Source organism: Lissotriton helveticus, chromosome 5_1 (genome assembly GCF_964261635.1).
Source record: "Lissotriton helveticus chromosome 5_1, aLisHel1.1, whole genome shotgun sequence".
NCBI classification, from domain to species: domain Eukaryota; kingdom Metazoa; phylum Chordata; class Amphibia; order Caudata; family Salamandridae; genus Lissotriton; species Lissotriton helveticus.
In genome coordinates, this window is record NC_136065.1 from 1,406,891,328 (window position 1) to 1,406,913,692 (window position 22,365).

General features: G+C 43.8%; 1 protein-coding gene across 1 annotated transcript in view; it reads left to right on the forward strand.

The window, feature by feature from the left end:
- BCAS2 (BCAS2 pre-mRNA processing factor) overlaps nucleotides 1-22,365 on the forward strand; it is an 87,768-nt gene that overhangs the window by 59,963 nt on the left and 5,440 nt on the right. The window contains exons 4-6 of the mRNA XM_078644391.1: nucleotides 697-858; nucleotides 18,395-18,445; nucleotides 20,653-20,733. Of these exons, the coding sequence (XP_078500517.1) occupies nucleotides 697-858; nucleotides 18,395-18,445; nucleotides 20,653-20,733 (294 nt within the window). The remainder of the gene's footprint in view (nucleotides 1-696; nucleotides 859-18,394; nucleotides 18,446-20,652; nucleotides 20,734-22,365) is intronic.

Genomic DNA, 22,365 nt, shown 5'->3' on the forward strand with positions numbered 1-22,365 from the left:
GCGCACCCAAAATTATAAAACTTTGTTTACCTTATATCACACCCCTGTCAAAATGATGAAGTGAGGGTGCCCCACGACGGGAAATGTTTTAGGTGTCAGGTGGGGAAAGCTGATATTTTACACATATTCTTTGATTGCACAGTGTTAAATCAGTTTGAGTGGGTATATCAGAATTTTTAACTCGGATCACAGGGGTTAATGTCTGTATCTCTAGAGAGGTAATGCTAACAGACATTCAGTCTGCTCAGGTTTGCTATCCATTTAGGGATCTCATATTTATGGCTGCTGCAGTTGCTCGAATATGTGTTGTCTCTATGTGCCATCGTTTGAAATGTGGCGTGCAAAGTTTTATAATGTATTCAATTTGGAATATAGTTTGTATCGTATCAAATCACTGAGGAAAAAAGAAAAGGGGGCACAAATTTGGGTGCCTATGTTGCAACATATAGAGATATCGATGTGAATGATAACAACTTCTTATGTTTCTTATGTTTTTTTATGCTTTTTGTTACTATTTTCCAGTGTAAATCATGCCTGCATTAATTATTTAAACAATTGATTTGTAAGTATTACATGGTATGAACCGAACAATAAAGAATATACATTTTCTTAAAAAACATTTGTGTGTTGTATACAAATATTGTTTATTTAGCAATTACAAGTTTATAAGCTTCCTTTGTGATCCCTGTTTGACAGGTATGAGCTGCCTGCTCCTTCTGCAGGACAGAAGAATGACATAACTGCCTGGCAGGAATGTGTTAATAACTCCATGGCACAGCTGGAGCATCAGGCAGTTCGAATTGAGAACCTGGAGATCATGTCGCAGCATGGCCCGAATGCTTGGAAAGTTTATAACGAGTAAGCGATTGATGTGTTGTCAATCACTCTGCGCGCATTTGTTCAGTTTTACACAATGTTTGGGCAGCCATTCTTGTATATGTACGTGCAACAGAAAGGCACTTTTTAGGCCATGTTATGTTATTTAGATTTGTATAGCATGCTAATAACCTGTGAGAGTATCAAGGCTCTTCACAGGTCTGTAGGTGGAGATCTCCCTGCAGTCTTTTTAGGTCACGCGTTGAGCAGCGCATGCGCTGTCTCAGCGAGACCTAAAGTAATCTATATGTTGAGTGAAACTCCGCCTATTGGCGGCTAATATGTGCTGCTGCTCGCAATTTGTTTAACATTGCATTGCTTTTTCTTATGTTACTTATGGTTGGTTTGCAATGCCAAAAGTCACTTCCCTTGTGCTGCCGTTTTGCAGGAAGCAGCACCGACCAACTACTGTTTAGTTACGTTGCTGGGCTGTAAATAGTCTACATAAGGACTACCTTTTCTCAGCTTGGCTCCCATTTTATGGCCGCCGTTTGCTTATACCTTATGAGGTTTTACCCTCCCCTAGCCCCCGTCAAGCTCCTCTGTACGCTACGTCTGGCACGCTCGCGGCTCCCATTTCACGACTGCCTTTTATTTATACTTGTTAGACCAGGTCATCTCCCAGCCTTCACGATAAATGAGAGCTACCTGCGGCCTGGCGGCGTCTGAATGCAGCCTGGCCTCGTCTGTCCTTTCACAGCCTGGTGAATGAACTGCCCCTCTTTACCGGGGCTTGAGAGGTACCTGCTTCAGGGTGGCAGCGGAAGAGGTTAGAATCGCTGTGTCTGGGGTGCTGTTCGCGCACACCATTTCTAGCTCATATTTTCCCTAGAGCTCTGCGGAATGGGTGCTTTTTCTGCGATGTTCACTAAACGTGTGAGAGGTTTCAGGAGTTTTGCTCATTTCCTAACACTTGCAGACGTTCTTGACATATTCTCAGCCTCGTACATATTTGATGACTGGGCATGAAAGGGCGGGGAATGTGGAATCCAGATGTGAGTGGATATGGCCTGGATATCAGGATTTGTGCGCACGCGGCAGTATCGGCCGTGTAACTTAACCAGTACCTGCACGTTCTTGACATTCTCAGCCTCGTACATATTTGACGACTGGGCATGAAGGTGCGGGGGATGAGGAATCCTTCTCAGGCAGACAAGATGCATCCGTATGAAATAGCCAGTCGCTCGTGGCTCCCATTTCACGGCTGCTGTTTATTTATACTTGTTTCATTTGCAAGCTGGGTCGTTGTTTTTGTGCTACCTACATGCCAAAGATGCCTGGCACACGTGAAGCTAGAAAATAACTATATATTCCTGCTTAATGTTCATTTTTGTTTAGTTTTGGAAATGAAGGAACAGACAGCCCGCTAAACACACAAACGCTGCATTAAAATGTTTAGAACAAAGGCTGCTTCTCAGACAGATCAGATACATCCGTATGAAATAGCCAGTCATAGAGCGTCTCTTTCGTGTTTCTGTGAGTTTTTAATGTGATTTGGAACATTGGTGGGTTTTTCTTAGGCAGTTTTTGTTCATAAATGTGTTTCACATAATTCAAGGTGTTTCTGCCTCTGGGTTGTGACGTATAAACATGTCTTCCTCTGTTAATGTTATGTAAACAATTCTGTGCACAGCGATCTTTCTCTCCTTGTGGTGCTGATAAAAAGTGGTATTTTGACAGCCTCGACCTTCAGCCCTAACCTGTATTCCACTTTGTTTGGTAGATTTGTTTTTGGTACTTTCATGCCGTATTGTACAGATGCATCACATTTCGAAGACCGAAGGCGATGACGCTGTCATGACAACATCAGTGATTGCTATTTTGTCTATTCTGATATCAGTCACTGGAGAAAAACTGTGGCGAGTGCAGCAAGCAGAGCACAGTCCCTAATTCGCACCTGCTGTTGCTGCTTTGTCTCTTGTTTTGGTCCCCCCGCCTCCTCCCAGCTGTTTCTGATAGCTTTCCTGCCCCCTGCCACACCACGTCACCCTCTGTCCTTCTTTAATTACCCCAACATTCCTCCCTCATGTTTCTTGTTTTAAAAAAAATATATATTATTGTGAAAGCTTTTTTAAAGGCACTGAAGCACCTGCTCAGAGCACAGCGGAAAAGTTTCTGGTGCTCCACACAATAAAAAAAATTGCATATCTGGTGCATAAAACATTCTTGTTCCTTTAAATACCAGGAACGATGTGGTAAAGTGCTTTTATTTCTACTCCGTTCCATGTAAAATTGCTGCTGATGCAGTGCGGAAGATGAGGGCGAGGAGCAGGGTCGGATTGGGATCACAATTTGGCCCGGGCACTGACGAAAAAAGTGGCCCACGTTCAAGGGGCATGGCATACATGTAAGGGGCGTGGCATACATGTAAGGGGCGTGGCCCACATTCAAGGGGCGTGCCCTTTCATGAAACACTATTTGGTTACTCTTTGAGGTCTAATTCGTAGAGAAATATTTAGTAAATTAAGCCTTTTAAAGCTTACAGAGCAAGTAACATTGGTAAAGACTAGGAGCACTGCAGGTCTGATAACTGAATACATGCAGTCTTAACGCCCTGCATCAGGTCGTTAGATACTCTTTCCCAACCAGCTAATCATCACATAAATCAGAAATCTAGTACAAAGTCAAGGAGAAAGGGTAAGACTGGAATCTCTGGGAACAGAACATGTAATAACAAAAGTAAGAATTCACAAATGAGGAAAAGGCAGTCTGGGGTGTAAAGAATGCTGAAAAAATGTATCTGTACAATCTAGTCATAAATTTATTTCACAGCCAGCAAGTGATGTCTATATATACAAAAAACACAGTTTTATTCACATCTGTTGCTGCCTTCAAGTCTGGGCCATGAGGAGACTGAGGATTACTCAATTAACCATGAAAATGATATAACATCTGCAAAAAGGAATTCTAACCTGAACATGCTAGAAAAGTTAATTCTTCTGCACAGAGAAAGAAGTGCCAAGTTTGCAAATTTTGCTTAGGCCTCGAACAAGGCCTAGCATAGAATGAGGCTAAACAGCTCTCTTTTGAGAAATCACATTACATAAAGTCTTAGACATGTCCTGAAATCAACACACAAACATGTTGCCACATTCTGGCCTAGGACCTAAATAGAGTGCAGTCAGACCTACACACTACAAACAAAAACGAACCAAAACTTACTAATTAATATGTTTCGCATATAGAGAAATATGCCCCTTGTCTGCCTTTATGATGAGGCCTTTAAAATAAAGTTACATTATTAACTGGCACACAAATGAATCAGTAAATTGTGCAAAGAAATGGTAAACAAAATGGTTCCTACCGGTTCCTTCTTGCTTCAGAGGAAGGGATCGGCTAGCAACACATTGCATTTCTGGGTGCTGGATGTGGCAAGTCAAGTAAACCTTTGAGGAAGACCTACTGAACTGAGTCTAGTGCAGTATTTTCTGGATTCGGTGGGAGACAATTGAGGCACACTCGATGTAGCTTTGCGTACTTAGCTACTAGCTTTACTCAGCCTACTTTGGTCAGCCCTGTGGAGAGTGGGATGCCAAGGGGATTAGATGGCCCCTCTTGAGTTAGAGCTTGGCAGTGTGCTGCATCTGGTTACAAGAGTAACCAAATAGAAAAGGCAGGGTGAACACTCTGTAGTTCTGTATGGGAGTGTCAGGACTAGGGTGACCAACTGGCATGGGTGCAAATTCAGGATGGGGAGTGTAAAAATTCAGGACAAAGGGTTAAAATTCAGGACAAACCTTCTGGACAAAAGGTACGTTTTACAGACCCATCAGAGGAGGTTGCGCATTATTATGTAAGTAAGTAAATAGACAACCATTTAAGCACTAGTCAAAATAAGTTTATATCAGGTTGAACCAATCGTGTACTTCACGGTTTTTCGGTATGCACGCAGCTTTGATCAACTGTGCAGGTCTTTTTGTGATATTTCATATGATAATAATCTATATATATGGTTACAGCACTGGGTTGTCCAGTCTGATATTTTGTTTACAATTCATGGTTCTGAGCAGGCATGTTTGGTGAGAGAAATGGTCGGGAAGATCTGCTTGGATAGTCATTGTGAGATGTAAAGTGGCAAACATCAGATGCCGCTAATCCAGATCCAAACATATTCAACCATTTGCAAACCTATCCATCATGTATTCTTCCATCCATCATTTCACTCATCCATCCCTCCATCCACCCTTTTACTCATCCACCCATTATCCACCCATTCATCCACTCTTCCACCCATCCATCCATCCATTCACTCATCCATCCATTTACCCTTTCACCCATCCAGCCACCCTTTCACTTACTCATCCATCCACCCAGTCACTCGCCCTTAGACACATTCACCCTTTCAGTCATCCACACATCCATCCTCACTTTTTCTCTCCATCCACCCTTTCACCCAATTCATCTCTTCACTCATCCATCTAGCCATTTTCCCTCTCACCTATCCAGCCATCCTTTCACTTTCTTATCCATCCACCCAGTCACTCATCCTTCCACCTATTCACCCTTTCAGCCATCCATTCTCCCTTTCTCTCTCCATCGACCCTTTCACTTAGCCATCCATCCTTCCTTCCATCCATCCTTCCTTCCATCCACCCAACTATCCATCTACTCATCCACTCATGCATCCATCCATTGACCCTATCACTCATCCATCCTTTCAATCATCCATCCATCCTTTCACTCCTTCACTCATCTATCCAATCTTTTGCCCATGTACCCTCCCTTTCACTCACTCATCCATCCTTACGGCCACCCTTTCACACATCTGTTCATCCATTCACACTTTCACTTATCAATTAATCAATCCATCCATCATTTCACTCATCCATCCACCCATTCTCTCTCATCATCCATCCATTCACCCTTTCATTCATCCATTTACCCTTTCACTGATCCATCCAGCCATCCCTTCACTTACTCTCTCACCCACCTTTTTACAATAATTGTGAGCTGAGCCTTTGTAAGCAGCGTTGCAGACAGAAGAGACTCATCAGGAACTCACCCCTTGCTGTAGTTCCTAAAGCAAAGGGAGGCGTTCAAGATGCCCCTGCACATAGACAATCTGAAACCTTGGAAGTCATGAGTCATGCATGATGCACAGTGCCAGGCCCTGAGGTGTCTGTGACATGGTGTTGTTTCCAGGGCTTTAAGTGGGATGACAAAACTGAGGGGTCTCTCCAAAGGGGGTGTTCAATGTAATTATGAGCGTAGCTTAAAACACCTAAGCTACAAATCTGTGCTTAGCATAGTGTGCCGCCCGACTGGTATTTTGCTGCTTCTGTCATTGCGTTCAGATATAAAATACAGCAAGTAATGTTACACCTACAACAAGCCAGAACTATAGGTTTTGTCAATGGTTGTTAGTTGCATGAAATAGAAAAGCTGCAACCATGACTTCCTTGAATGTAATATTGAAAATGCATCAGTTCTAAAATGACACCGAGAAAGAACTATAACCCTTTTTTTTTTTTAAACTTCTTGCACGGGGGACCGGGGGGGGGGGGCCTAAGGTGAAGATTGTGCGCTTTCAAAACATCACCTGGCCCCCACAGCCAGACCCATTCTTCCTCGCCCACTGTGCCCTGAATGTGAGGGGCTGTGGGCGAGGTGTTAAGACTATCACTGTTTCCCAGGCGGCGTGGGCCCCAGGGGGGCCGAGGTGAAAATGGCTCAAAAGGCCTGAGAAACACCTGGCCCCCAGGGAGGCCGATTCTTGTAAACAATCACCCCCTCCCCAGCCACCCTCAGCGTGATTGCTTTGCAGGGCAGGGGGTGCAGTAGAGGCCACAGCTGATAATCGCTGTATGGCCTGCACAGTGAAGCGCTTTCATTTCTGTCTCTGTCTCCGTGCTGTGGGCCGTTTTTTTTCTCCCATTTCCCAGTCGACAGAGAGCAGACAGCAGAGAGCACTCTCTGTGGACTGGGAAAGGGGAGAAAAAAAACGGCCCACAGAGGGCACTGAAACAGCGGCCCTTCGGCCGATTCCCGAATGCCCGCAGTGCCAATCCGCCCCTGGCGAGGAGTGTACTGGACCAATGCGCTAGTAGATGACATTCAAGGGGCCTGAAGTACTGGGAAATTACTACTGGGGTTGGCGGGCACAGGCCTCGCCACGGCTGTCTTTAGAAATAAAAATAGAAGGCGACTGGTTTAGCGCTCAGTACACAATACTATCTAATGATGTTCACGGAAACACACCCCGCCCTCTTTTTGTGTCTTCCTGCGGGACACACATGACATAGGTCGGATGTTTTCCTCTCCCCACAACCAGTGTCATCTTCGCTCAACCCAGATATTTGTTCCTTAAACTTTATATCCCAATGCTTTTAAATGATGTGGCTGGCGAAGGAATAATTATGAAACAGTGGGTTCTTTGCATTTTGTATAACAATGAAAACATGTTTCTGGAAGCTCAAAGGGAGCTGCATGCTTTATGTGTGGTCTTTGCAATTTTTCACAATTAACAAACATAGTCTGGTGCCGAATAAACAAACATGCAAACGTATTCAGTTTTACCTTTCTGCCAGGTCCAGATTTTTTTTCTCCCTCCGGTGCACCCTATTTGTATATTTACTATACACAGTACATATGTGGATTGGGTCAATGGCCCTGCACCCTTTGCGTATGATGTACACTTTGGCCCATGTTTGCATGCTAAATAACCACAAAGGTGCTATCACGTGCAGCGCATTATTTATGTGCCACATAGAAGTAGGGATACAGTCTGTGCACCCTAAGGGCGCTCTTTGAAATATGACATAGGATCCCAATGACCTTCAGCTACTGCCATACAAAGGGTTGACTTTGTATGTGTATCCCACGAGGGGGGGTCCATCTCCTCATCAAAAGCAGGTCAGTTATTCTCAACGCAAAAAAGGAAACAGCGGGCTGAAACGTATCCATACTCACCAGTGCAGACAGTAAATCTGAGAGTTTGTGCCTTTGTTACCATTGGCAAATCTGTCCTGGTATGTAGGGACACATCCAATGAGGGTGCGCAGCAGTGCTCACAGGACCGTGCACCCATTTTCACAGTGCAGTTTTAGGTAATGTTGTAGATAACCGGCTGCTTTTAGGGCTGAATAGTTTGAAATATGGTCCAAAGAAGCGAATGTATTTATGCTACTCTTTAATTAGGATGTGTGAAGCATATCATCTAGAGGCATGGCTTTGCACAGGTGTGTACCAGAAGTTTACACTGGCAGAGGTTCCGTTGGTTGGCATACAGGGGTTTGTAGACCTAATTCACACTTTGCTTGAGCTTTGAAGGATAGGAGATTAATAGGTTAATTTATAGCCTGGTAAACTGCCCTGCAACCTGACAAGTCAGTAGAGAACACAGCCTCAGCTCTCCTGGCAAAGAACTCCCACCACGTTGAGAGATACCCACCTGCCTGGCAGGAATCACATTGCCTTCTGTATGCCATGTTGGTTTTGCCCCATTGCGCACACTTTTTTTTTGTCAAACCCAAATTGGGTGTTGGCTCTAGGGAAAACAAAAAATGCCACCGACACATAAGGAGTTTGCTTACGACAAGGAAGGCGGGCAATAACTGTGCCTCTTTTACTGCCAGTCTTGCTTCTCGTAAGCAAGGACTAAAAGTACAAGGTGCTTGTTTACGCAACGCATGCAGGTTTTCACAACACATAAATAAAAAGCATTGTTATTTACAATGCCAATAGCTCAAGCTCTCAGAAATGCGAGACCTATTGCATTGCAAATGCTTGTTTGAAATGCGAGGTCTGCAGCTTCTTGCTAAGCTCAGGAAGTGACAGGGAGGCTCTGATGTGCAGTGGGAGGTTGTTCCATGCTTTGACAGAGATGAAAGAGAAGGCGGAACCTCTTGCTCTGCTTTTGTGTATGCAGGGAATGTGTGCCAGTGAGAGTTTGACTGAGAAGGGGTGTGTGGAGGGTTTCTAGAAGTGTATGCGGCTATTGAGGTAGGTGTGGCCCATGTTGTATACTACTTTGTATGTGTGAGGAGTTTGAATTGAGTATGTTTGCATATGAGAATCCAGTGGAGTTTCTTGAGGTGTGGTGTAATGTGGGTGTGGCATGGTAGGTCGAGGATGAGTCTTGCTGCTGCATTCTGAATAGTATGGAGCCTGTTCATGAACTGTTGATGATAGTGTGTTTCCAAAGTCCAGTCTGCTGGTTGTGAAGGCCTCTGTGGCAGTTTTCCAGGTGTAGTCTGGTAGCCACTTGAAGATTTGTTTAGCAGCATCCTCAGGATATGGAAGCAAGTTGTGGCAACAGAGCTGACTTGGGTAGTCATGTCGATTTTGTTGTCTAAAATGATTTGTAGGTTTTTTGCTTGGGCAGTGGAGGTTGGTGTGGGTCCTAGGTCTCTCTGCCACCAGTTGGATTTCCATGCTGAGAGTTTCTTCCCGAAATTCATTCCTCAGTCTTGTTTGAGTTGAATTTGAGGCAGTTAGACTTCAGTCACGTGGCCACTGCAGTCATGCAGGCAGAGAAGTTTATTCTTGTCCTGAGTGTCTGGTCTTTAAGGGCCAGTATTTGTTAAGCGTCATCTGATAGGTGAGTATGTTGACCATGCGCTCTGATTATGTTGGCCAGTGGCATCTTGTGGATGTTGAGAAGAGTTGGGTTTAGTGAAGATCCTTGGGGGACTACACAGGTTAGGTACCTGGCTTCAAAAGTGTAAGGTGGCATTGTAACTTTCTGGGTTCTTTCGATTAAGAAGCACACCCAGGTAAGGGCGGTGTCCTTCAATGCCAGTTTGGTGCAGTCTTCTGATCATAGTGGTGTAGGAAACCGTGTCTCAAACTGCTGAGAAGAGTCCATGAATTGCTTGTCGATTGACTTTTCCATGACCTTTGCTGGCTATGGAAGAGAGACATCAGCTTCTGGGATAGCGGCAGTGTCTAGAATGCAGGTGAGTGTTTCGCTGATCTGGGAGTCTCCTAGGTTGTAGACATTGTTGGGGCATGGGTTTGCCATGGACTCCAAGTTTATGGTTCTTATAATGGTGTGAGAAAGTGCCCTCTTTCTGCATAGTTGCCCCACTTATAGCTAAATTGCTGATGTACTTTGACTGAGTGTGCCCTGGGCTCCTGCTAATCCGGTACCCAGAGCCTATGTTCTTTCCCTAAGACTACATTGAAGCCTAATCCCAATTGGCATCTCTGGCCACAGGTCAGCCCCTGGTAAATGGTACCACAGGTACCCAGGGCACTGTGACCAGAGAAGGCCTGTAAGGGCTGCAGCACTTAATGTGCCACCCCTAGAGGTCCTGTACTCTGACACACACACACACACTGCCTCTGCAGGCTGCGTGGCTTGGTCCAGAACAAAGAGAAAAGTTGACTTGGCACACATCCCTGTGTGCCATGCCTACTAACCACTGCCCTGGCATAGATCAGTCACCCCTCTAGCTGGGTGCACTATACCAGTGGTGAGGCTACAGGTTCATGAACACTGTATCCCTAAAGTGTCCAAGTCCATTCTTAGACATTGTAAGTGCAGTGCTGCCATTAAGAGTTCATGGTGCTGGGAGTTTGTTATTACGAACTACACAGCACCATAATGGCTACACTGAAAACTGAGAAGTTGGGTATCAAACTTCTCAGCACATTAAACCCACACTGATGCCAGTGTGAGATTTAATGAAAAATGCACACAGGGGGTATCTTAGAGATGCCCCTTGAAAACTAACCCACCACTAGTGTCCAGGCTGAGTGGCTGCTTTCAGCTGCCACCACCAGACATGTTTCTTGACCCCTGGGTCGAGAGCCTGCTGCTCTCTGGGGCCTGATACAATGCACATCATGGGACGAGGTGCCAAGCCTCCTCCCAGAGGATGGGCAGAGTTCACGAAGGGGGAGCTTCAAAAGCTTGCCACCTTTTTTCAGCTTCTCCAGGCCAATTGCTGCTTTCAGCAACTGGTCCCCACTGGTTCTGACCCCCCTCTTTAGGCTGGAGAACCTGGCGGGAAAAACAAGTGAGGAAGAGAGGTGTGCCCACCTCTGCCAACTCCACCCCTTAGGTGGGGGAGGCGTCATGAAGCACAACTCTCAGTTCACGCCATCTTGAAGATGGGGGGACTCAGCCACCCAGGGACAGTCACATGCCCCCCTCCCACTGGAGGGGGGCATAAAAGTGGGTGTAAACACCCCAGGGAAGGGACTCATTGGTCCCTGCCTTTTACCTACCTGTAGCCCCCCTAAATCTAGTATTTAGGGGCACCCCTGAACCCTGCATTCTCAGATCCAGCCAAACAGCCGTGCAGCAGCTAAGAAGAGGAAAACGCCCACTGTCTTGGCCCCAGCCCTTCCGGCCTGTCTCCCTCGAACCTGCTCCTGCAAAATCCCGGTGTTTCCTGCAGCCAGCAACCTCAAAAACCCTGGATGACCTGACAGACTTCACTTCCAAAGAGTGCTTCTCCTGTGAACACCAGATTTGTTCAACTGCAATCCCTGGCAGCAGACGGAAACCGCGAATCCATCCCACTCTGCCCTCGCCGCCCATAGCTCGAGCTCGAGGGGGCAAACACCATGAGGAGGTCACCCCAGTGATCCTGAACTGAGATCCGGTGACCCCTGACTTCCAGCCGACACCTGCAGTCTAAATCCAGAAGACCCCTCTAACCGCAACTAGGAGCTGGTATGAAGATCCGACCCCAAAAGGCACCCCTACACTCGACGGCCCACGTCCTTGTGTGCCCAAACCAACAATGCCTAACCAACCCCTAACATCCCAACTTTCCGAACGAAGTCGTGGTCACACCCAGAAGCCCTTTGTCTCCCTGCCTGTACTGCTTTTGCAAACCAGAGGTTCTCCATTGGAAACAGGGCATCCGACGTCAAAACAGCATCCTGCTCCCGGCCGCCCTAGTGTCGCTGAGGGTGCACCTTTGGTGCTAATTTGTTTCCCCATTTGCCCTGAGCTATAGTCCAGGAGCCTTGTTACCACAACCCAGTGGCCTGCTTGCCAGCAGCCACCAGCAGGAGGCCCACTATCCCCAAGTGGATAACATTGGGCCTCAGCACCCGGCCGCCCTAGTGCCGCTGAGGGTTTAACAAGAGTGCATTCTTAACCCTTGGGGAACCCTTGTTCTAACCCTAGGACCTCAAATCCAAAGACCGATTACTTACCTCAAAACCGATAACACTATTTTCCTCCATAGGATAACGTTGACTGTTTTTGTGTGAAAAGTTTGTAAGTGTGGAGTTTGAGAAACTAAAAAAATTCTTTAAAATTGCATAATCTAACAAAAATGATTTTACTTACCTGTTTCCAGGAAATGTTCCAAAGTAATATGTAGGTATATTACTCTGTGTAAGCCTAGTAATCTCAAAAGTTGCTTACCTGCTATTTTAATGAAACGTCTATGTACTGCATTTACTAAGTATTGCATTTCTCTGCATCCATACAATAAATCAAATCAAAGTGCACATAGAATTATCATTCAAACTGTAGTTCAATTGCATTACTACTGTAAAGTACTTATTGCTTGCCAGGGCTTGGTTGGCTCTAGAATATAAAACAACTAAAAGAATATTTTTATACAAAAACAATTTGTCCGAAGTTTAGCCTTTAAGTGTGAGAATTCATTTGCTGACTGAGTGTGTACAACACATGCTTAACACTGTCCTCTGATACTGCCTTACTGCTCTACCACACTACCACAAATAGAGAGTAAGGTTCTATCTAATCTTACCTCTGCCTACCTTTGGGGTTCCACTGGACTCTGTGCACACTATACCTCACTTTGGTATAGTATATACAGAGCCAACCTCCTACAAATGTTAGCTGTCTTTTCTGTGGTGATTGGTTTCCATGTGGTAACGGTGTGGTGTTTCCTGTGTTTTCTACCTGTAAGCTAGTGGTGAGGCTTCTGGGATTCGGTCGAGGGTTGAAATCGTTGTAGATAGTGGCGATTTTGTTGCTGAAAAGGTCTGATGGGTTGTAAACTAGGACTTGAGTGGGTGTGATGTTTTTGGAGGTGTCTGTTGGGAGGTGAAGTCTTTGATGATTGTGATGTTGGAACAAAGTTCTATGTACTCAGCTAGGGTCTTCTTTATTTTAATTAACCGTCAAGTCGACATTACAGGACACAGTAAATATGTACATGCTTCGAGTCTAGAGCATACGTAGGTACAAGCATACAAATATTTCCGAGTTACAACAATGATTATGCTGAAAGTTGGTAATCTGAAACAGGATCGAGAGGGGGTACAGATACATCCCTGATAGTTATTCCATTTGTTCCATATTGCGGACTATTTCTGGGGACATCCACTGGAGACTAAAACCGTTATTTTCCCAGTCCATGTCGTTTTTCTAGGAGTCCACCCTGGGTGGCTTCTTCGCTCCCCATAGCGGCGCAATGTTCCGTTTGGATATCATTTGACCCAGCGCAGCCCAAAGCTTATCTCTACTGTTGCGGTCGGTGAGCTCCTAAATATTCAGAGACATTTCTTATCCTCAGGTTGTATGACTACCCCGACACATCACTCATACATTCATTCACAGCTAGGGTCTTCTTGGTTTCTCTGGGTTGTTGTAGTAGCATCTTAGTTCAGATTTGTAGATGATCCTGTCAGATTCATTATAGCTCACTCTCCATTTTCGTTCTAGTTGTTTGCAGTATCAGTTAGTTGAACGGAGTTCCTTTGAGTACCATTTAGCCTGCTTTTAAGATCTCGCCTGGTGGTTGAGTTTGCTGGGCGCCAGGGCATTGACACAGTCCGAGATTCATTTGTTGATGTGGTTGATATCTCTACCTCGGGATCTGGTGTATTTGGGATGGTTTTCACGTAGTGTGTGTGACCAGTCTGTTTCTGTGTTGATGTTCTGGGTTTGTTCGGGCTTGACCTGTGGTAGTAGTTCTTTTGTTGCATGGGGTGGTGATCTCAAAGTGGATGAGGGCCTGGTCGGTCCAGCTGAGTGGCGTGGCTGCACGACTTTGATGCCATTGAACAAGGTCTTGGGTGTATTCAGCGATGTGCTAGAGCCCGGTGACTTGTTGTGTCAGTCCGAAGTTCCCTAAACCTTTGAGGATTGCGCCAGAGTTTGTGTCGGTCCTATCTTCCAGGCGGTCCAGCTGCCATGTCTCACCAGCATTTCTTGACAAAAATGAAAACACCCTGAAATATTTCCATGTTTTCTGGGCATAGGTTTAGTGTCTGTCAAGAAGGTTAGTTATGTGCTGTAAAACATTAAGTGATGGTTGAAGTTCGGCATTAGGTAATATCACATTATACATTTGGGTTACATTTTCATACAAACAACTTTACTTTTCTCTGACACTTAACGAATTATTTGCCATATTTGTGTTTTTTTTTCTTCATGTTCATGATAATTACTTTTGCTGATGCCAAATCCCCTTCTGGTCTAGCTGCTGTAATTTAAATTTAGTTTCTTAGATATTCCTACGAGATCAAGTTTGACTAGTTATCCAGCTCCCACCTTGTATCAGATCTATGGGCTGGTATTTTTTCTCTACTTGACCTGTGCTAACTGCTCTTGTGTATCTGAACTTTATCTGGGAATGTGTGGTCATTATGCTGGTCAAACCATCTTGCCAATTTATCCACAATTTTGTGTTTGTTAATCTGTGAGTTAAATATTACTACCAACTGTTAGCTAATAATGCTTGTTAAATTTTGTAATGTGTGTGATTAGGAACCAACTATTTTGCTAATAACTTTGTTTTATATTGTATGTTAAAGTAAAACTAAAGGGGATGATGAATAATGCAAGCACTCACCCCCAGTCAACAAAGTGAGCGGAGTGAGCTAAAGAATGATGGATTAAACCCAGATCAGTTGACTGGGGTTGAGTGCTTGCAATGTTCAACACTCCGTCCATCATCCCCTTGGTTTTGCTTTGTTCGCCCTAAGTTGGCAGGGTATGCCCAGACGTGGGTCCCTTGCTCACTTTGCAACTGGATTCAAGCTAGACTGGCTGATGCCGGCTGATTAGCCACAAACCGGTCCCAGGATACTTGTTTCCGGTCCAGGGAAGACATGGCTTGGCAGTTTGGGCTGGACTGTTCCCATGAGGCACAGGATCAGACTGATTTGCATATGGCCGTGTCTGAACTGGGGTGGCGGAGTGAGCTAAAGAATGATGATGAATTAAACCAAGATCAGTTGACTGGGGGTGTGTGCTTGCAATGTTCAACACTCCGTCCATCATCCCCTTTGGTTTTGCTTTATATTGTATGTTATGCAGGGCAGACTTAAATGAAGCTAGTACATATTTTTCCTACGGTGAATTTAACTTTTGGAAAATCGGTGACAAGTTCTAGTCTGCAAAATAAATAGAAAGGGTATTTGATTGGGTAAAGCCAAAGGTCCAATTTAGCTAAGAACAATCCACTATCACTGTATTAGAAACAAATGTGGATCTTTTAAAGTTTTCCGCCATTGCTTCCCTTTTTAACTCATCCCCCCCCCGTTCCCTCAGTGCTATTAATCTGAACGCCTATTGTCCTAGTAGCCAGTGAAAAGACCATTGTCCTATTTTATTTTCCTTTTTAAACATTATTTTCAATCTGATTGAGTAAAAGTGCATGGAAAAATTATTACATTTGGAGTTTTATGCATGATGTAGGCAGTGAAGTGGGAGTCTTTCAATGTATGAAGGTGGGGGTGTAGGGGACTTTTTGTGGCATTGTTTTTTCTGCTTGAACATGTAATACCTTGAAAAAACAAGAGAAGAGGCGTTTGGCAAACAGGAATAGTCGTTTAATTCAACAATGCGGCCAGTATCATAATCACCGGCATAGGGCCTGAGGACTGTCTTAATTTATAATCGGTCTAACAGACTTTTATACAGTTCATTAACTGCAATAAAATAGTTCTGGTGATCCTTCTTATGTTAAGGAATATGAACCTCTGCTTTGGAACCTTAAATTAATGTATTCGATGAGGAGTCCAGGTGGGCCTCGACCTTGCGTGGGCACAATGTGGCCAGTGGGTAATGTGTCCAGATATCCGGCATGGGTAGCGCATCATCATTGCGTATACTGTGTCCTGATTGGCTGTGTGTTCCTAGTTTTATGTGGCATCTGGTGTTTAGGGAACTCGTGCACCCCTCCGTGCATGTGGGTGTTTTTTGGGAACAATCTCCCTGGAGCATTGTGGTGTTGCTGCACCTATCTGTGGGATTGATCTGGGGTTTCCTGTTTGCATGTTTGTCTGCCAGCTACGTGCCACCCCACCAGTGACCGGTCAGTCACCTCAGGCCTGGATTTTAGAACCTACCTAACTACGTATTTCTGAGTCAGGAGTGGACTTGTAGTTCACAAAGGTGGAATCTTTCAATAAAGATGCAATTTTGTTTTTGTACATAAATGTATAGTTATTTATCTTGAGATCTACTTTTTTAATATGAACATTTTTGCCAAATCTTTTAATACATGTTTCTATATGTAATGACATTTAACCCCTTCGGCGATGTGCACATTTTTGCCCTGTGCGGGCGATTTAAATAGTGGGTGGGATTCGGATGGCCCCTGGCCATCCTCCGCACACACCCACAGTGACGCATGACGGCCAGGGGCCGGTCATGCTCACCGAAGGGGTTAAGAACACTGCAGTACCCTCTTAACTATTTCAGTTCATTGGCAAACATAATTGACGGTTCAAATTTTGATTTGAAGAGACATGAGTGTTAGTTTACAAACGGAAATTTGCAACCAAATTGATCTTTTTTTAATGCCTGCTTGGAAATGCAACGATTTGGGGCGGATGTAATAGTTCTCAGAATGCAGACATCTCTTTCCCACCCTGGGGATGGTAAGAGATTTACTGCAACCTGGGGCTGGAGTAACTCTCCTTTCAGGATGGGACAGGGAATGGATCACCCCCACATTTGGTGTAGATTTATCGGAAGGGTTCTCTCCATGGGGAATAAAGTCTTCCCCGTGTAGACAAAGAGAAAGTGTTTTTACATGTTAGGCTCTTTTCTTCTGCTCACTTCAACTCCGCACAAGAGAACGGGCCCTGCAGTAAAAATCAACAGTCATTCCCAGTACAGACCTCGAAAAATCTACTCTCCCACTCACAATTGCAATTAAAAGTTTATCAGGTGGAGGTAAACTCTGGCTAGAAAGGAACAGGTGTTATGTTCATTCAGAAAGTGAATGGGCAATAAAGATGACATTAAATCTTGTTTTTAGCTAGACACATTTGCTGTCTGTTCAAGGAAAGAGGTCAAGTGTCAGTTTGTCTTTTAACTAATTGCTGCCTGAAAAATTAGATTTATTTTTGTTTCTTACTGGAGTTGGATGTTATTGTTAAGTGAGCTGTCTGAGATTTCAGTTATTTTTCTCTAACACATAACATTTGAATGAATAGCCTGCAAATTAATATTACCAATATTTCAAAATATATCAGAAATTATAAAGCAATTTTTTTATAATTAAGAAGTATGATGCAAAGAAAGAGTTAAATAGGAGCAACACAAACCAGAACACTTTACGTGGGGATGTGCAAATGTCACCGATTTGCAGAAACTCAATTTCCAAACACTATTGTATATAATTTTATCAGTAAAGCTGCATGTCAGTGGGAAAGTTTATTGCCATTTCAATGTAAAATCTGCTGATTACTAATGACAGTGTGCCACCACGTTATGCTTTATTTATGTATTTATTAAGTGATAGTTTTTAACATGGTTTGAGAAACATTCCTTCCCCTGCCCCGATGAAAATGCTGTTAATGAACTCAGAGGCAAGTCTGGGGTCATGTGTATGCTATTTGTGGCTAGATTTGTATTATATGTGTAAAAAAAGTTTATCAAAGAAAACAAAAAAATTGTTTGTACAGCAGACACTCTGAACTCGCACATTTGAAGATGCTCTCATATGGGAGAATAAAAAAATGGTGGCTCAATGATTAAATTATTTGTCCACGATCACATAATTTAACCTGTTTCTGGGTCAAGAGCATTACAAATAAGTCAAGTAGATTATTTAAGTCACTAGACCTGCAGGTCTAGTGACATTTTTATGATTTTACGAGGCCGGACAGTAGTACAGCTCGAAGTGCTCACCTGGCACCAACCACTTTTCAGAGGTACTATTGGGAATATTGATAAATACCAAAAGATATTTATTCTGCACCTGCATGTAGTCTTTGAAGGTGTGTATTTACTACACAGTGCAGTGCGTCTGTCCACTAAAGGTTCCCCTTTGCAATAGTTTGTTTTACTGGTTCAATGTATTATACTTGGTTTCTGTTCACCTGTTTGTTTGTTTTTTTGGTAAAAGTCTTTTTATTCTATTGTGGAATTGACATACTACATTAGTGTTTTAGGAGGTGTAAAATGCACAGCATAGTGTATTAGAACTGGTAGTGCTAAGAATTGTGCAATACATGTATAAATAATGCAATGTCATTCCAAGCAAGGTAAGCACATTTAAATATGGAGTGTGCTCTTGAATTACATGAACTCTTCATGTAAATATTTAAGTGACAAACGCTATGCATTTTAATGATTGATTTGGCTTGAGATGAATTTCACTTTTCTTTCTCCATCTAATAGTAACTTGGTTCGTATGATAGAAAACTCTCAGAAGGAACTTCAGAAGCTGAGGTATGGTACTTGTCCCATGGTCCTAGTTCATATTAGCTAAAACTGTATCTAGAATGCAATGTTATGCAGGCTATAATTAAGTGCATTATATTGTGTGAGACAGAATGACACTTCTGTGGGAATACATTTTGTGTTTGTGGTTATGTGTAGCCCAGCCAAGTACCATGCATCAGAGGTTAGACTAACACATTTTCAGGCTGGTGTCCCCATCACAGTGTTAAAATACTGATATCACCGACAGTCTAGCTCCTAATGCTCTACAAGACACTACAGGTAGCTCTGAGGGATATGGAAATAAAGCAGCCAGCCAGCTTCATATTTCTGTGCGCTGCTGCCCCTGGCAATAATGAGCCGGGAAAAAGGGCCTATAGTCCAGTTAGTTCCGATGGCGACGGCCTGCCTGGACCTAGTTAAGATTTTACTTTGTATAGTTTCCGCTTTCAGTGACAAACAAATTAAGCTCAAAACTTCCATCACTCACTGCGTGATTGCCAGCGTCACTGGAAGACATGAAATAAATTGGCTCTAGTCCCACTCTCATATGAGTCCGGCGCCTTAACTTTTTTGGGCTTGCAGTTGTTGATTGGGCTCTAAAGTATTTAATTGTTTGGCCCTGCTCTTTGTTGAGCCCCTCCCCACACACACACAATCTCCCGGGCATTGATTTTGCCAGATGTTTTTGACTGTCATTAAATACTTGTTATCAGTCCCTGTGCCCTCCCGAGTTTGTTCCCGTAACATTGGGGCCCACATCTGGTCTGGGCCAGGGCACACTTTTGAAGTGCCACCAGCAGCCCTAATACTTGGACAGAGGCAGCGTTGCACCCAGAAACTAAAACACAGAGGCAGCTGGCAAATCTAAGCATTTTAAACACACACAAGGTGATGGGAGGAATGCTTGCAATCTTTCTAACCACTAGCAATCACTGAGTAGCATGCCAGCCTATTGTCGTTTTGCCCACCATGCTACCGCAGTTTGGACCCAGCCATATGCAAATCAGCATGGACCCTGCTCCTTATGGGAACAGTCCAGCCAGAACTGTCAGGTCATCCGCGTACTGGAACACAAGCAACATAGAACTGGTTAGATCCTAATCGGGGCTCATCAATCAGGAAAAGCTCGGTTTCAGTGGCACATATGGTTTCACATGGCACGCACGTCTGGGCATACCCTTTCCACTTAAAACGATTCATCAAATAAACAAAAGGTGATGGAAGGTGTGTTTGCAATTTGTCTAACCACTGCCAATCTCTTGGGTAGCAACCTATCATGCTTTTGCCCACCATGCCACCTCATTTTGAACCTCCGCTAAAAAGGAGGGTAAGGTAAATCTAGACGGATCTAAAATATAATGTTGATTTGTAGGCATAGGGTAAAAAGCCTCAATGTTTTTTTAATGTGTGTAAGAACATTATGTAGTGCAATATACATAAAACTCATTGTGTCATTGCCTTATTTCTGTAGTGTATACATGGTGTACACTACTCCTCATGTTTGGAATTAAACTACCTGATAATTCCTTGAAGATTAGAGCATGGAGAAGGAATTGTGTTTTAAGCCCTCGAATCTTGAAGCCCCACCTTCCTGGTTCAAAGGCTATTTGGGTCATAACTGCAGTTCAAGGAAGCTTATCCTACACTGGATGAGAAACCTGTTGCTTATCATTCATGCACATGACCCTCAGCAAGTTGATTGCAGTATAGTTTGTTTTCGGGGAGAAAATATAACCTTTTAGGCTGTTTGAGTGCACCATGAATGAAGTAGCTGTACCTTCGCCTGCCTTCTCTTGAACAGATTCTAGTGCTCACCTTCAGACTTCATTCTCGTTTTGGGGTGAACCCTAAATATATTTTGGGGTCAAACTTAAATTGGTTTTAAACCTTCATACCTAGGTCAGGGATGTTTGGTACATAGGCAAAATACTAATGAACCTAAAACATATTCTTGGATTAAAGACGATCATTAAAAATCCTTTAAGGTGTCACAGTGCCATGAAACCGTATGTTGTACGTGCACTTTAGAAGTATCTTTAACATATGTTAATGTGAATGTTATCTTAACAAGGTGTATAAGTATGTTATACAGTGCACATACTTAACAGTTTTGCCACATTATAGTATTTCTCCACAGGATTTGTGTAGTATGCGTTTAAGCAAATGCTCCTGGGTACAATGTTATTTTATTGAAATTGACTTTTGTTTTTCAGGAAGAATATTCAGGATCTTAATTGGCAACGAAAGAACATACAGCTAAATGCTGGAGCAAAACTGCGAGAAATGGAGTCCACGTAAGAACATTATATAAACTGATTTCTGTATTTTTTTTTCTTCTGTGTGAGACAAACAGGTCTTTTGAAATCTCACCTTATTGGTCTCCAGTTATATATGGCTAGTTTCATCCAACGCAAAACCAAAGGGGATGATGGATAGAGTGTTGAACATTGCAAGCACTCACCCCCAGTCAACTGATCTGGGTTTAATCCATCATCATTCTTTAGCTCACTCTGCCACCCCAGTTCAGACATGTCTATTTGCAAATCAGTCTGACCCTGTGCCTCATGGGACCAGTCCAACCCGAACTGCCAAGCCATGTCTTCCCTGGACCGGAAACAAGCATTGTGGGACCGGTTTTGGGCTCACAGCCCTCATCAGCCTGGCTATCTCGAATCCAACGTCATGAAACCCAAAAGTATCAAACCAGGTAGTGTGATGAACCGTACACTAATACAATTATTCGGCAACAGCACTGCACCTTGTGTTAGAGTCTTAAAGGTAAATCTAGGATGTTGTTTTACCAAGAGATCACAAGGTATACCTATAGGTCACCTAGGGAATGGGGAGTAACATGCCAAATTGGTGTTACTTAACCAGTTTCCACATTGCAGTGCAGCTTGCTCCTGGGATAAAAATGCATGGAAGCAAAACCATATATTTTTTAGCAGACATCTCTATTTCAATCCAGGTTGATATCCTAGTAAAACTATTTGGGGAATAAGTGAAAATCGTTAACCTACACTTTCCACCCAAGGCTGATCTAGTCCAGGTAAAAATTTGAATATGGAGCTAAGAAGGGCATAGCAGAAGACAACCTGAACATCCCCCGCCCTCTCACCAGCCCCAAGTATATACACTGAAATCATCCAGTATATTTCTTAGAAATATTTCTCTTTAAATAGCAAGCAAGCTAACCATTTCAAGTGTATTGAATTTCTGAGCCATTAATGTACTCTGCTTTGCTACTTGCTGACAGATTGAACATTTCTGCAGTTAGTGAGACACTTTCGGTGAAAATTTTTAAAACTCATTGGAAGATTCAACATTGAGTGGCTGTAAAACCTAGCACAACAATGAATTTGCAAAAGTATTTGGACAGTTTGGAGACTAAATGGGCAGTAACTGCCAAGTGACCGTCCTGTTCCTTCCAGAAGCGGTCGCTCCCCTCACCTCCTCTCCTGGTATCGTTCAATACTGCTGATTTGTGCCTCGCAATTGCTAATATTTAAATACCAAGCTGTGCCGCGCTCGGTATCGCTTCTGTGCCTTGCATTCCATTACGCTTGTGCTTTGATCGTGGTGCGCTTCGAGATTTGCTTTGTGTAGCGCTTTGTGGTTTTTGCTTGGGGTAGCGCTCTACCACTGCTGGCCTGAAATAATCTTTCCCCCATAGCGCTCCATTATTAATATAGCTCTTGTTGTTGGGGACCCTTCGCAGCATTTGTTTACATTACTGCCATTTTGTTTTTGTTTTTTGGCCCGTCCCAGACCCTCCCTGCACCTCGCTCCCGCCTCCCAGCTGACCCTCCCACGCTCCGCCCCCTCCACTATCCATGTTAGACAGATGGACTTACGCGCAGCGTCCACGCGCAACGGTCGCGCCGAAGGTGCGCCAAAGGTAAGCCCGTCCGCGCCTGGCCCGTGCC